Source organism: Meles meles, chromosome 12, assembly GCF_922984935.1.
Source record: "Meles meles chromosome 12, mMelMel3.1 paternal haplotype, whole genome shotgun sequence".
Taxonomy (NCBI): Eukaryota; Metazoa; Chordata; class Mammalia; order Carnivora; family Mustelidae; genus Meles; species Meles meles.
In genome coordinates, this window is record NC_060077.1 from 87,390,855 (window position 1) to 87,407,556 (window position 16,702).

At 39.2% G+C, this 16,702-nt stretch overlaps 1 protein-coding gene across 1 annotated transcript in view; it reads right to left on the reverse strand.

Annotated features, from left to right (window-relative positions):
* Positions 1 to 282: 282 nt before the first annotated feature.
* Positions 283 to 16,702, reverse strand: part of TMX3 (thioredoxin related transmembrane protein 3) — a 43,910-nt gene continuing 27,490 nt past the window's right edge. Inside the window, exons 10-16 of the mRNA XM_046024322.1 lie at positions 14,998 to 15,096; positions 12,613 to 12,670; positions 12,372 to 12,425; positions 11,499 to 11,555; positions 7,054 to 7,183; positions 5,212 to 5,280; positions 283 to 3,575 (exon numbers count right to left, since the gene is read on the reverse strand). Of these exons, the coding sequence (XP_045880278.1) occupies positions 3,318 to 3,575; positions 5,212 to 5,280; positions 7,054 to 7,183; positions 11,499 to 11,555; positions 12,372 to 12,425; positions 12,613 to 12,670; positions 14,998 to 15,096 (725 nt within the window). The 3' untranslated portion in view covers positions 283 to 3,317. The remainder of the gene's footprint in view (positions 3,576 to 5,211; positions 5,281 to 7,053; positions 7,184 to 11,498; positions 11,556 to 12,371; positions 12,426 to 12,612; positions 12,671 to 14,997; positions 15,097 to 16,702) is intronic.

Sequence of the window (16,702 nt, forward strand, 5' to 3'; positions counted from 1 at the left end):
ATTAGTCCAACTCTAAACCCCCAAATTAATGTTTAAAAATAATCTGATTTTACAAATAAAAAAAGGTATATAACCTAAGAATCTCAGGTTCTTCATCTATAAGGTAATTAGATAACACTGATCTTTCTCGCCTGTTTAAACTCATTATATGTTTCTATAACGACAAATAGCTTACAGTTTAATAAATGGAAAAATAATTTGTTGGAAATTAGTCTTAGCTGTCCTCTGCTTGTACAAGGAACTATTAGTGTTGAAAACAAAACATAAATAGTAACAATAATAAACTGTTTTCAATTAATTTATTTTAGAAAATCAAAGGTTTACAATTGGTGCCTTAAGGCAAGATTTCATGAATTCAACAAGTTAGTAATACAGACTTTCAAAAACCTTTATAGATTTAGTCCAAAGTAGAAAATTATTTTTTTGCCCACTCTTGGACTCAGACACATTCAGAAAAAATATATATTTATAAAAATAAAATGGCAAACCTAATCCCACCAATGAATTGATAGTCTTAATATCCCACACTGGCTTATTTGAACAACGTCTGCATAATGAGGATAGCTAAGTAGTTTTCCCTGTCCTACCTCCGTATCACATGAAGCAATGATGAAAATATGTAAATTGCTTTTTAGCAAACCCAAACCAAAAAGCCCCTGAAGCAAAACACAAATAACATCAACAAAAATCCACTAAACAAAAATAATTAGTTGTTTAGCTACTCACATAGTTTCCATCAACCTCTAGACATTTGGCTCTTAATGCTATTTCTAAGTCAGATACCCGGGAAGCACTAGGGGAGAGGAAGAAAATAAAACTTCAGGTCTAATACACCTCAAACAAGTTTCAGATAAAGTAGCTATAGAAATATTAATGTGTACGATGAAGAAAACAAAAGGATTGCAAGCTCTAATGGGATGCGAAGCTTGATAAACACACATACTTTCTTTCTCCTACATATAATATTGTCTGAGCACTAGATTCAGCAACAGCAAGCCATCTAGGATTCTGAATTTTTAGGATTTAGAAATAGAATTTTATTGCAACTGAAAGAAAAGGCAAAACTCCAACTTACTCAAGGATATTCTCATTAATATCGTAAGATGACTCACCAGTGAATTAGGATATCTACATTCTACTACTAGATTCATTAAGAAATTAACTTTATCTGGGAGTAATATTTCCTGAAATTAAAACTGCATTCCTAGTTAAGTGCAGATACCAAAGGGAAAAGCCTACTAGTGAACAAAAATTTTAAATTTGTTTTGTGAGAAGTCTGACAATATCTAAAGTAGAAACAAATAAAAAGCAAAATTCTAATGCAAAAAGAAAGAAAATTGTGCACTTACAAACCATGTACACATTTTGTTTCCTAACACACTTTGGAAACACGAACAGAATTTGGGGCAACATAGCTGTGAAAAAGGTAACAGAGAACCAAGGCATTAACTCCTCGACAGGCAAATCTCAGAATACCAAGGTGGCTGGACTTCTGTTTGAGACATGCTGAGCTTTCACTTTTTTTTTTTCTTTCTCCTGATGTCTTTCATCTGTAAGTGATGTCTGACAAAGGCCAAAGATGTACAGACAATGGACATCCGATGTGATAAACATGAAGAAGAAAACCGTGACATTTTCTGTAATTTTCTACTGCCCCTGGTGGAGACTGGCTCTACCTTCCTTACCAGATTAGACTCCAGTGAGGCACTGTACTCACCGAAGATTTTTCACTGCTGCAAAACAAGCCTGACCACTGGGAACACTAGTTTATCCTCCAAAAGAACCCTCATTATTCTCTGGAGAGGAATCTACTTGTTAAATTAATGGCATTTGATTATGATATGCTACAAGAGCACATGGATACAATGAAACAATTGCTAGTAACTTCTCAGTACTCAGATACCAGTTTCAGTTCAGCTGTGATCAGCGTGGCCTCACAGACAACCAGCAGCTGCCTTGAGGACCAAAGTCCAAACACCTTCAGGATCAGGACCATGAGTTGCGTATTTTTAAAGTGATTAACCATTTCAGTCTTTAATAAAATCCATTCTAATCATCACCCAAACAATGGTCATCTAGTAAAAATCCTAAACTTAGCTCAAATGAAGGGCTTAAAAAATAATCTGTAATAAACACACCATAATGTTGCTTAAAACAATGCCAATTTTTATCCATTACCCAGGATAGAATTCCTATGTTAAATCCTTAGAGAGAAGAGAGGTCACTGGCTGAAGTGGGAGTCAGAACTGCCAGGACAGAGAAGGTAACTGGCAGATCTCTTAAGTCACTGGGTGATCATCAATTTGTTGACAGGCTGATTATGTCACTCGTTACTCATTATGAACATACACATGCCCATAATATTACATAATAGACATATGTCAATAAATTTTATCTGTGTATCCGTAAATATATTGTGCGTGTGTGTGTGTATATACACACAGATAGACACATATCATAAATTACCACAAAGTCACCATAAACAAAAAGTCTGATATATATTACTTTTAAAAAAGTAGTAGGAGCTTTTTCTCAGAGAGAATTTTTACAAGAAACTCCAATATAAACAGAGACCCTCCCCTTCCTACGGCAACCACTGAAACACCTGCTAAGCGTGTCCCAGGGCATGGTTCAAAGTCAGTGTTCCAATCAAATCCACTTATTTTGCAAAGATTAGACATAAGACTATTTTTTCCCACTGTACAGACCTATATGAAATTTTCAATAATGTAACTGAGTATAAAGTTAAAAAGGAACATTTCCTCTCCTTTAAAATAGTAACTAAAAATAAAATTGCTTTGCTATATAAAACCAAATTATTTTTAAGTCATAAACTTAATTTCATCCATGGAAAAAGTTGTTTGTTCTCCGTAAAGTGCCTAATTTTAAAGACATAATTTTGCCTGTGTATATCTTATCTAAAACACGAGGAGAATGAATGGTGGGGGGTGAAGGTATTGCTTCTATCAAACATGTATCTTCTACCTGGCTGACCAATTTCAATATTCTGCCCGAGAATCTTAATTGTGTCACAGAATACTCAGATAGAGAAACATGCAAAAGAACTGATCTGCTCTAACATCTATAAGGTGAATTCTGATGGGGTGTCTGGATTTTTTTTTCAGGACGAACATCTCATCTCTTTGCTCCAAACATTTCCCTGCTTATGAAGGACTACTTTAACCCATGCAAGTTGATATTAGCAAAATACAAATAACATATTCTCTTTTGTAAAGATCATGATTAAATGTCTAAGTTCAATAAATAGGCTCTTTAATAATTTGAAATCCTATCAAATATTCTGTACTAGCAAAGTCTCAATCTTTCTTCTTTTCTAATACATCTTTGGGTCCTTGCACTGTAGGCACTAGGGCGTCTCCCCCCCTTGGCTCCTGTTCTTTGCTTTCTTCTGTTGGTTCTTGGCTTTCACGTTCACTCCTGGACACTTCGTACCGCTCTTCGATGTAGCCTCCGTCCGTGTCGGCTGTGTAGATGCCGTAGCACATGATGCTGATGACGCCCAGCGGAAGGCCGAAGAGAAAGCAGCCCATCAGCGGGGAGCTCTTGAAGATGGACTGTGGGAAGATAATCAGAACTCAGTTCTCCTCCTGTGTACTCCGGGATAAAACACATGAACGATTTTAAAACCTCTGCAAATTTCCTCCTCTTGCTACTGCTCAACTTGCTTTTAGCTCCGATGAATCAAGGTCAGTATTTCTGCAGCACTACATGTTAAAGACACTGTCAGAGGCAGAAGTCTTACACGTGTGTGTGTGTGTGTATGTAACCGGGTACCTGCTGCAGCAAAAGGCACCGAATAATTTATAAGCTCGCATTAATCTATTAGCCACAAAGAACCCTGGCAACTATGTGCCAACAGCTCTGCAGCTGTATCCTGGACTCCAGGAATCTGGCCATTCTGCCCACTGAGAAGGCTGGTCATTTACCGTAAAGACGGTATATACCCATTCCTCCACATGACATTTTCAGTATGTTTTCCTTGCTGGCTAGCAGTAAAGCCACGTTAACTTAATAATCTCCCTCAGTTTATACACAGTCTCCTTAGTTCTCAGAAAAGGAAAAGCAGGGGCGCCTGGGTGGCTCAGTGGATTAAGCCGCTGCCTTCGGCTCAGGTCATGATCTCAGGGTCCTGGGATCGAGCCCCGCATCGGGCTCTCTGCTCCACAGGGAGCCTGCTTCCTCCTCCCTCTCTGCCTGCCTCTCTGCCTGCTTGTGATCTCTCTCTCCGTCAAATAAATAAATGAATAAATAAATAAATAAATAAATTTAAAAAAAAAAAAAAAAAGAAAAAGAAAAGGAAAAGCAATTTTGCTGTCCAGGGTTTTCAACTCCATATCCTCTACAGCTTATGGCTGTAACTCGAGAGCTGCACAGGCACACTCGAGGTGGCAAGGTCACTTTGGACTGAGCTAACGGAAGAAGACTTCCCAGAATACGGGTGTTCTGAGGCAGAAATCTGAGCATCGGTAAGAATGAGGCGGTGTGAGCACTGGCGAGAAGCACCAGGGACGCTTCCGCAACATTCAACAAATAATGAGACCATGTGAGATGGAGAGAGTGTTCCCACGTGTGCCACTGGAAAAGGGAAGGGCAGTGATCAGAGTGGACTATTTTAGTCGTCTTCATGGTGTAGCGGCACACGAATGAACGGGAGACCAGGGAACAGGAATTGAAGAAACCACGTGGAAGTTAGAGCAGCAGCGAGGTACAGAGTCGTGAGAGCCGATTCGGAGAATTTCTACTTTAATGACTGCTTTTGGCCTTAACGAAACATCCACGGAGTCAGTAGCTCGAGAAGAGAAGTGGAACGAAAGTTGTCTAAAGCTCAAACAATTTAGGAATGCCTGTGCTGTGAAGCTGACTGCGAACTGAAGCGGATTCAGCTCCGGTGACTGAAAAGGGCAGGAGAAGAGTCCGGCAAACACTCTCAAGTCACGTCACCGAGGTAACGAGTCTGAATGCCGGTTAACTCACCAATGACACAGAAATGAGTCATTACAGAAACTTAATTTTCCACCTGAAGAATATATTTTCTTCATATAACTACAGACTCGTTCTTATCTTTCAATTTAAAGATGCATTTTTACATAATCCTTTGAAATTTCAGACTTTGCCTTCATTAGACATAAAGCGACGATCACCTACCTATTCTCGCTTACCAGTGACACTAAGCAGACTGTCCCAACTCACCACAATAGTAGCTTTGGCATCGAACACGATTCTTTTCAGTCTCTGCAAAATGCTGTCACCTCCCTGGGCCTTAAGTTTAACAGGAAAAAACAAAACCAAAAAACAGCAATTAAATTGTTATTTAAGTACCATGACTTCATTTTTCTGTTCTCTAATGTTCCAACTGCAGGTCAAGGGTTGACCCTACGAGATTACAAAAAGCACTCGAAAGAGCCATGCAGTACGTTATTTACCGTTTTTTTCTGCGTCAGCATCATCTGCTTTCTTGTGGGAACACACTGGGAGCACACTCTTCTGAACCAGTCTCCCTGCCACGCTCCAAGCAGCCTGGCTGAGGCTGACCCGGCAGCCCAGGCCTGCCTCACTTCCAGGGTTCAGGTGAGCCTGTTCAACTGTGGTCGCTACAGGTATCTTTGCTATTGTGTCTCCCTAAGAATGAAGCCCCCACACCCCACACCTACCTCATCCACAGGTGCTGAAAGGCAGACAAAAATTCCTGATGAAAATTGATTAGGTCTGCATTTGGCCATCCCTGAAGTCTGGCTCATTACTCGAATTTCCAAACTATGTGAGGCTGTCTTTGTTATCAAACAGTTTGAACTGGATTTCACTAACTTATACATAGAGGAGTTCTCCCTCATAGAGGTGAGTTGCATTTCAACAAGTAGTATCTTCACAAATACGAAATGCCCACTCAGCAATTGTTCCCCCAAAAGAAATGCTTGTTAGCCTGAGTCAACTTTCAAATAAAGTTTGTAAAGCCTGAACAAAACTTTCATAAAAGCCTAGAAGTCACATATGTTTTTCTATTTTATTCTAGTCTGTTGAAATAAGACGCTTGCTGGTCAGTAACTCATGGCCCTGTAATGTGGACTGCACCCACAGTCTGAATGACACTGCAGTGAGATTTATAGAAAAAATGGAAAATTCAGACTGCCCATTCAGATTTCTTCTTTAAATTTAAATTCAATTAGCCAACAGACAGTACATCACTAGTTATGGATGTAATGTTCAATGATTCATTAGTTGCATATAACACCCAGTGCTCATCTCATCACGTGCCCTCCTTGATGCCCATCCCCCAGTTACCCCATCACCCCCTCCCCGCCTTCCGTAACCCTGTTTGTTTCCGGGAGTCAAGAATCTCTCATGGTTTGTCTCCCTCTCCGATTTCTTCCCATTCAGTTTTCCCTCCCTTCCCCTGTGGTCCTCTGCGCTATTTCTTAGGTTCCACATGAGTGAAACCATATGGTAATTGTCTTTCTCTGCCTGACTTATTTCACTGAGCATTAAACCTTCCAGTTCCATCCACGTTGATCTAAACAGTAGGTATTTATCCTTTCTCTATTCATTATTTCTGAGAAATATTTTATATGACTGGATTTGGAACTCTCCACCGAGGCTCCGATTCTCAGTACATTTTAGTCTTATTCACAGGTTTTCTTAGAGAAGCAATCTGAATAACTTAATCTAATTAGACTCTTGAACCCAGAAAGGTTAAGGGCCAGGAAGGTTTAAGACTGGGATAGCTCTGAACCCTGCAGACCTCTCAGCATCCACAGCCCAACTCCAAACCGCACCTCCCACTCACTGTGACAACCAAAACCGTCTTCCGCATAACCGTAAAAGAGGCATTTCCACCCAAAAGCAGCTTCTTCCGCAGAAGAACCTTCTATGTGTCAGAGAATGTGGCTCTGTGATGTGAGAGAAGCCAGGTGGGGAAGACTGCCCCTCACCCCAGGGGATGACTCTTCTTTTCAGTATCAGAGGAAGAGAAGAGCTTGTTTCTCCTCGACCTCCTCCTTTCAGGAAGTCCCTCTGAATTGGAAGCGAAGGACTCACCTGTACTGTGCCATCCAAGATGTTATTAATGAACTGCACCATGTCCTCAGCATTTTCGATCTGTCTGTCTAGTAAAAAGTATTGTTGGTTTGACGTATTCAGCACAACCACGGTTGGGACTTTCAATTCACTGAAGACAGAAAAACAAGGAAATCAAAATACACATTAAACATAGAGATAACAAATATTCTGATATTCATGTATATTATGTCTAAGTAACTATGATCACAAAAGGAGGAAGCTGGATTGAATAGCTTTGCTTCCCTATGCTTACATGAAGAAAATTTCAAATTGTGCATTTAAAAAAAATAGCCAAATTATGAAAAACATTTTAGGGTGTCTGGATGGCTCGGCTGGTTAAGCATTTGACTCTTGAATTCAGCTTAGGTCATGATCTCAGGGTGGTGAGACCGAGCCCCGTACTGGCCCCACGCTCAGAGGGGACACTGCCTGAGATTTTCTCCCTCTGCCCCACTGTTTTCTTAGGGAAAAAAAAAAAAAAAAAATGGAAACATTCCAATATATAATATCGGACAGCTGAGTATTTGGGATTAAGCTAAAACTTATTATGCATGAAGTACCAGTTTCTGGGCAATCTTATTCCTTGCCGTCCAGATCCCACCAGGTTTGGTCACACACAACCCAGTCCCGTCAAGCGGCACTGAGGACATGAGACAGGAAGGAGCAGGTTGCTGTAGCCACACGAGCTTGGGGCTTTCCCACAATCCATTTTTTTAAGCCTAATGCTTTTCACGTATCAATGGATAAGAGGTGAATAGTGGGAGGGTTGTAAAAATTATGTGAGAAAACTCAAGTCAAATATTCAGCACACTGCCCCGTGTTCAGGAAATACTATTCCAAATTCTCTGAACTACTGTCCCCTACACACTCCGCCGCAGCCTCAGGAAATGCTTCACTGATTCACAAACATCAGTTTGCAAACAGAAAATGCTACTAGCGGGTGCCATTTCATTGAAATCGTTTTCCTCCTTTCGAGGATAGGTTGTTGCATAATCATAAAAGGAGGAAGGGGCTCGATTCTGTATGTCAGCTGCACGTGGGTTTGTGGTTATTGGTATGTCTCTATGAAAATTATGCGGAAGTACAAAACTTTACAGTAGAAGCAATTCACGCCCCAGTATAACCGCCACACAAGTAACGTGGCTCTGATTCTCTACCCTCACCACACAATCCCCTTTTCCCAGTTAGGCAAAACACGCTCATGTGACCCTGATGTTGGGCTCAGCCACGTGACTTGGCCAAGGGGAAGGTTAACAGAGGCTTGAAGAGTGTGTGCATGGCTTGTCTTCCCGAGTTTCCATGATGGCCACACAACTCCCCCCTCCAGGAAATAGCCTGCCAGGGTCAGGACATGCAAGACGGTGCAGACCTGAACCTCAGACGCTCAGTGGCAGTTTGGAGCCACATGTGTCTGTGCCCAGTCACCATCAGCCCAGCCCAGGTATGTGAGAGAGAGCACCTATCACAGCTTGAAGTCACTGGGTATCAGGCTAGTTGATCACCTGCTATTATTAGGCAATAGTTAGCTGACTGTAGAATTAAAAAAAAAAAAAAAACTTAGCTTCACTCTTGCTTCATAAAATATACATAAGACAACTTTCTGATTTATAGCAGTTTAGTTATTGGTTGTAATAATGCATAAGTAGCAAAAAGTTCTATTCTAACAGAATGGATCAGAACTTAGCCTGCCTATGAAAACATATATTATAAAAAAAAAGTTAAATACACAGTGGAACTAGAAACTATCTGTTGTGAAATAATTCAATTTGAATAATTTGATTTGAATTGAATATTATTTCATCTTATTCCCTCTTAATTACATTCACAAAAACTCCAAACAAAACAATTTAACAGATGTAGGGCCTGACCATACCCTACTTATTTTGAGACAATGTAATGTAAGATGATATAATGTTAAGACGATGTAAATACAATGTAAACACAGCCAGTGCTGCTGTATAACTATCTTACATGGTATCATGTGCTTGTCCTAAGTTAAAAATACTTGGGTAGGGGCGCCTGGGTGGCTCAGTGGGTTAAAGCCTCTGCCTTTGGCTCAGGTCATCATCCCAGGGTCCTGGGATCGAGCCCTGCATTGGGCTCTCTGCTCAGCAGGGAGCCTGCTTCCTCCTCTCTCTCTGCCTGCCTCTCTGCCTATTTGTGATCTCTGACTGTTCTGTCAAATAAATAAAATCTTAAAAAAAAAATACTTGGGCATCCATACTTTATTAAATTCCACTAATTTCTCTGACAATTTTAATGTCACAGAAGAGCTTTGGAGTGAGTGAGATGTGGCCTTGAGAACTGGATCTCTTTAACTCACTTGCTGGGCCTCCTTTGGCATATTATTTAACTTCCTTGAGTTTCTTCTAAATTTCAATTTCCTCATCTATATAAAATGGAAATAATAATAGTACTTACACCTTACTGAGTTATTGTAAAACTTAAAAAATACCTATTGAACCACTCAGTACAGTGCCAGGGACAGAACTAAGTGCTCAATAAGGACTTTCCATTATGACCACATAACCATCATCATGCGCTTCCTCTTCTTTTGAAAAAGGAAAAAAAAAAACAAGATATGAATAAAAAACAATACAACGCAACAAGGGGTTGGTGGTAGAGATTACTGTTCTCGGAACACAACTGTAGCTCAAAATTCCTGCTATCTCACAACTCACATTAATAATCATACTCATGAAGGAATATCCATCCATCTGTACACATTCTGAATATTACCCTGAATCAAGGAATTGCTTATTGGACCCAAATTGCTCTAGCCTCTTACAAACAATGTTTTATTGAATATTGGCTTGCCTTGAAGAACATTATAGGAAATGGTTCTGTCAAAGTTCCTACTATATATACTGCAAAAATCCCCATCAAAAATATATTTCTACAGCGTAACGATTTCTCTTAGCTTTCTACAAGGTCTGCCACACTCCTTATAACCCAAAGTTATTTTATAGGCTACGGGAAATGGATAAATAATGTTTTTCTACTTTGTTTTGAGTATTAAAAATTCAGGGCCAAAATTTTCAAGTAACTTTAGTAATTACCTATAAATGATAAATACCTAAAATGATATAGATCCTTTTCTTTATTTTCCTTTGTCTTGATTTCTTCGTTGTATATTATATCTGGTCCGTTATATCACTAGTAAAAAGTCTCACATTCTTATTGGAATAAGAGGGATAATAAATAAAAATGAATAAAAGTAACACTAATTTATAACTTTAGGCTTTCAACTGAAAATTCTGAATGTTATTTTGGGTTGTGAGTTTCATTTTTATTTCCCCAGTGTTCTTACTTGTAAAATGGAGTAATGCACTGAAACATGAATGAAGGCAACAGCTACCCCTCTGCTACTGAGCAAAGCTGGAGAATTCCAAAACACACTATCATGTTAACTTGAACTGGAACCTTGATGCTGCTGGACAAGGTCACTTGTCTCCAGTGAGCTTTCCTCATCTTCCCTTCAGGGGCCGGTTTTCAGGTCCACACCCCCCAGAGCTCCATTCTCCTTCCACCTCTGGTGTGTGCTCTGATGCCGGCCTGAAGTAACGTCTCCGCATTCTTCTTCCATGTAACTTCATTACTGCCTCCTCTGACAAGCGTTTTCTGATCCCTTCCGCCTTTGTGTGTACTGGGGTATGGGTGGAGCCTGTATGTTTCCAGAAGCCTGTACTATAAAGACAAACCCTGTACTATAAAGACCTTTTCGTACAGGTTTGCAAATACTGTGTTGTCTTTCCCAGCAGACTACAAACATTTGGAGACAGGGCCTCTACTCATTTTCTGGATCAAGAGTACCAAACACAGTGCGTGACACACAGTAAACACTAGATGTCTACTGCATAGAGTAGCTTCTTATCTGAACTAATTTACTCCAAGTATGATGTTTTCTAATAACAACTTTTTGAAGTGGCAAATGAGATTTTTATGTCATAAACTGATGGAATCATTTTAGAATTGTGTATTTTCTCTGTAACGTTATTTTTACTCAGTTAAAATAAATTCTAGTATAGCAGCCAATTCTTGAATGTAAAAACTTCCTACTTAAATTACCTTTACTCACGGAAACTGAACTTAAGGTAAGGTGTGCATTAAACAGAATCTGCAAGATTTTAAATTTGTGAATGCCGTCTTCTTTCCAAAATACATGGAATTTAGAGATAAATTTTTAACATGGAACTGAGAGATACATTTTTTTTTAATATAGAGCAATATTAAAGTGCAGTGAGTTTCCAATTTAGATTTAAAAACTAAAGTACAGTACTTGATGGGAGAGTATCTGCATCAGCACAGATGAAAAGTTCGCTTTTTCCCCAGCTAGTAACGCTTTTCAAAGTGTCTCAGAAACAGAAATTTAAAAACTGACAAAATTGAGAGCAAAATCATTCAGTCATTTAGAAATTACTTACTCCATCAGCAAGGTATTTATATAGTCATTTCCATCCATATGGCCAAACTGAAAATCCCTAACCAACAACAATAACCAAAAGAACAAGAGAGAGAGCAATATTAGTTACAAAGCGAGGAAAATGTGTACGAAGAATCAGGGCTGGCGCATGTAAACCCTGTAAACACTAAACATACAACTCACATAAAATAAGTGCAGAAGAGAGTAGGACTTCTAATGGCTTCTGAGATAAAATACATATGAATACGAGTAAGTAAATTTAAGATATTTCTACTCTATATATTTAAAATGTAGGTCAATATTAGCATTTCTAACTAAAATATGTTTAAGAAAAATAACCCACTTTGTTTACCGAAGGACTTATAAGAAGATGCTCCTACTATGTAACAGGAGGAATATAAATATCACTGATCAATCATTAGAAGACTCAGAATAACAAGGGAGTAAGTAAATAATATAACAAGTTTAGAGGCTGTCTGTTGTGGCAGCAGCTAACAATGATTTGGCACAAAGCAACGATCACTTATTTTTTACATCCAGTTACTGTCTGAGTTCCTTTAGAATCATCATCTGTCTATATCTTGTGATTGTTCACTTAACTTTATCTCAAATGTATGAGTACTTCCGTATATTTCCTAACGACAAATGTATCCCAAATCCCATCAAGAAGCAAGTATGATACAACTTATAAAGGTTTTTTTCCCTTGTGCGACAGAGCAAGTCCAAACAATTCATACTGAAATACAACGCACTGTAATTCACTTCAGTATCTTGATTCACCTTTGAAAGTACAAAACAGTCCACTTCTGCTGCACTATACTACAAAATATCGTTAAACAAAAATAAAGGAATCTTCTTGAATGTAAGCACCTACCTGTGGAATTGGTCTCGGTAATCTCTAGCAACTTCCTGAATAATTGACTTTAATCTGTGAAAGAATACATGAATATTTCATCTCTTCACTTCAAAAACATATTATCATTCTTCAATTATAATATCTGCTGCCTTATCTAACACTGTGGGGAAAGTAAGATACTGTATCATGTTTATCTGAAGACGCGTAAAGTCTGAGTTAGATGGTATGTGAAGCTTAAAACTATTTCAAGACACGATACCTGGAATGTTCAATTGATGTATTTTTCTCATCAATAACTGCAATAGCCACAAGCTTTCCTGAAATTAAGAATGACATATCTAAATTCAATAGCCCTCATCATACAAACTTTTCAATTATTATTGTAGCTGTGAACTGGGAATTAGTAAATAGTTTCTAGAATTTAATTCCGATTATGCTACACGCTATGCAACAGCAGAATCAATCAATGAATCAGTCAATTGGAAGCGAGAGGTTCCCTCCCACCTCCCATCCCCCAAATGTAAATAACAGTAAATATTTAACAGTTTATATACGAAATTGTACTGTTTTCACAGTACCCACAAACTGACTAAAATGAGTACTTTGTCAAAATCTAAGACATTAAGAAACAGAAGACATTTATTACTAATTGATAAAATGAACTCATGATTAGTTACTGTAACTCTAAAAGAATGACACGTAACAAGAGAAGGACTTGTACATGCTATTCCCTCAGTACCACGGGTCCCGTCACTACTTGCCAGCACTACTACACAAAACGAAACGGACTCAGACTTCACCCTCAACACAACATAAATCCCGCTTGTCTGGAACACCCTCCAGCGACAGCTGACCCAGGAGCCAGAGCACTGGTACGGGAGTCAGAAGACCAGATGCTGTAGCCGAGCGTGCAGGTCCCGTTCCAGGCCGGCCGGGAGACACCTGCGAAGCACCATTCACTAGCTGAGGGCCGGCCCCGGGGAGTGACGCGCCCACAGACCCGGCTCTGAACTAGTGGGAAGCACAGTCTAGCAGGGAAGACAATAGAGACATCCAAAGATCATTGACAACAGCAAAAATGTATGGTCAACAACAAGAAGAGCCGTGAAGGTGTTCGGAAAGAGACTAGAGTGAACGTGGGCAGTTCGAGCGCACGCCTAGAAGACTTGCTGAGAAAGCGATACTTGGTCTGAGTGTGACCCTAACCCTAACTGTACACTTCCAGGTGTAAAGATGCGCTGATGCAAGGTGCACGGCCTTCTAAGAGACGTCAGTGTGGCTGGAGAAGGGAGAGTGAGGGACGAGCAGAGTGAGAGGAGACGGGGATCGAGGCATGGTCAGAAGATGCAGGGACCACGGTCGCCAGGACTTCCAAGAAAGACAAGACTGTCCGAAACCACCGAGCGCATGGACGTCTGTGCTTGTGGGGCGAGGGGCCGGGTGGGACAGTGGGCAGGAGCAGAGCCGCAGCAGCACAACCAAACAAGGGCAATGAGGTTGGATACCAAAAAGGAACATTCCATAGCCAACTTCTTTCCAGACTCATCTGGGAGAAGACACTATCTGCACAGAGCCCGAGCTGCCTGTTTTAATTACCTCGAGGTCATGCCGTCTCCTATGAATACTAAAGTGAGAGCAAAACTACTGTATTCCTACATTGTTCCCCCTTTCCCTTCCCGTGAGTCTGAAAGAATCCAAAAGGAAACCCACAATCTCTGACAGCATCCACAGCAACGTCTAGTGCTGAGCTAACACACGCCTCCCTCTGCAAGGATAAACAAAGGCGGACACGTCGCCAGACACAGAGCATGAATAAGCAGGCTCAGGAGCCAGAGCAAATATCCCAAGAGTTTGGAAACACCATGAGAACCTATTAGAACATTTCTAATTTCTATTTCTAATCGGACTCAAAAGCAGGAAATCACAAAGAGGAGAAGCTACGCACACTACTTCTCATATAAAAAAACTGAATCTTGAGTACAATTTTCCCATTTTATTAAATCTAAAACTGTATTTCAATCCCCCTTATCACGAAGTTATGAATGAAACAAATGTGGCAATAATATTCATTTCTCTAATTCATTATAAATTTACAAAACACTTCCTCCTAAAACTTTCCATGGTAACTTCTTAATAATCGTGGCAGTTTGCATCTACTTGAGAGCCTCTATTCACAGCTTCTTACAGCTTTCAACTCTGCATCTATAAATATATTTACTTTGCTTGTCATTTTCAATCTTGTGACTTTAAGAACCACACCAGTGTGGAGCCCACATTTTCCTCACAAGCAAAAGCAGGTCTCAAAGGTTGTGATAAGGTGTATTCCAACTCCAACTACAAAATCAGCTCCCAATACAGCTTCCTCGTTATTTCTTCTCATCTCCTTATTATCCAGGCTCTGCTTGTCCTGTTGCTATCAGTTCTAACTAGTAAACCTTTCCTAACTAACTCATCTTTGTTCCCCCTACAAATGCTGCTTCTTTGTTCAAATTAATCTATATTCTCATGAAGAAGAACTGGCATTCAAGTCTTAAAAAGGAAGGAAATTATGAAAGAGTTTAAAATTCATTTCCTACAGAATCAGATTTAAGAAATCAATTAAGGGAAGTGCAGAGTGATGGAGAGTTGGATATACGCTTGTTACCAGTGTCTCCAAGTTCATATAAGAGGAAGCCATCCACAGTAAGGTAGTTCTGAAACCTCTCCCTGTTGATCCAAGATGACAGATCACCATCCTCGTACTCTTAAAAATAAAGAAAGCTAATAAATTATATGTAAATAAGAGTTTTCAATGTTCATAATGTTCTAATCTGGCAATATGTATAAAATGCCTTGACACAGAATCATAATCTTAAATTCATAAATTTCATTTTTAGCAAACAATGAGACATACAAAAGCATTAATGGACAAAGAAATTCTTCACTACAGCATCATTTAAAAAAAAGCAAAAAATAAGGAAATAAGAATAAAAGAAGTTAAATACCTTAAAAAGGAAATAATTTAAATAATTATGGAACAGATTGAGGAAGACCATTTATAGTTTTTGAAAAATTAGTAAGTGGTAAAGCAGGTTGTAAAACATTATTACAATATGACTGTAACTTTCTTTGAAAGTCAAACTGACAGCATGATTAAATGAAGGCATACACTCCTAACTAAGTGGTTATCCTGGGTTGATAGTTACCCTTCAACGATGGCAATATGAGTAACTTTTTGTTACAATTTCTTTGCTGTTTTCTATTTTCTGACATTTCTACCTCAGTTTACAACTCTTTCTCATATGTAAAACACAACACACATATGAAGCCATAGTACTTTAGCCTTTTTCCAACACTGAATAATTCCCCTGCTAAGCAGACAGAAAACATCTGTAATATCAAGAGAAATACTATGTCCCGATTAGAAATATAATGCTTAGGTAACTGTGAACAATTACTATAACTGCATGAAAAGAAGCTGATGTAAAAGCCTACCAATATGGCTGAAGACTGGATTTTAATGATTTCGTGAAAGATATGCTTTTTCTGTCACTTCCATTGCTAAATAAAACATTTTCAAGTTATCAAACCTATAAAATAAGTGCCATAACACAACTCTGAAAGTATTTATGAGTTTGGACTTACAAATTAGAAAAATAAACATAAAGCTAGGAGTTGAGTCCTGGGGCCACAATCTCCACTTCAGGTCAAAAGCTAATGTTGTAAGATTGTTCAAAGTGATATACGTGAAATTCATCAGAGGATAAACCATCCTCCTGAGCCCTAACCCAAAGCATCAAAACTTATTGACAATTAAATATTAGAATAAGCATTCAAGATAAAATCTCTGTGTTATCTGGGGTTTCAGGCAGGCTCTAAATACTAGCACCTGCATGTCAGAAAACGATGGCCTCTCCCATAGCTAAAGGTACTTTTCTTATTCCTCCTGGCCACTCACAGGAAGACACATTTGAAACACAGAGAGAAGAGGAGGGGCGGTTTCTTAGCTATGATTACAGAACAGATTTACACACAGATATGATCAGGCCTGTTCCAAAAATAAACAAAGTGGCTCTCTGAAGTGTTAGCAAATTCTTACTAGAACTAGAACAAGAAATCTGAAAGCTGGGGCGCCTGGGTGGCTCAGCTGGTCGAGCAACTGCCTTCAGCTCAGGTCATGATCCTGGAGTCCAGGGACTCCATCATCAGGCTCCCTGCTCATCGAAAAGCCTGCTTCTCCCTCACCCACACCCCTTGCTTGTGTTTCCTCTCTTGCTGTGTCTCTCTCTGTCAGATACATAAATAAAATCTGAAAAAAAAATAAAATAAAAAATAACTCAGCAAAGAAAAAAATTGTTGAAGCAAAGATG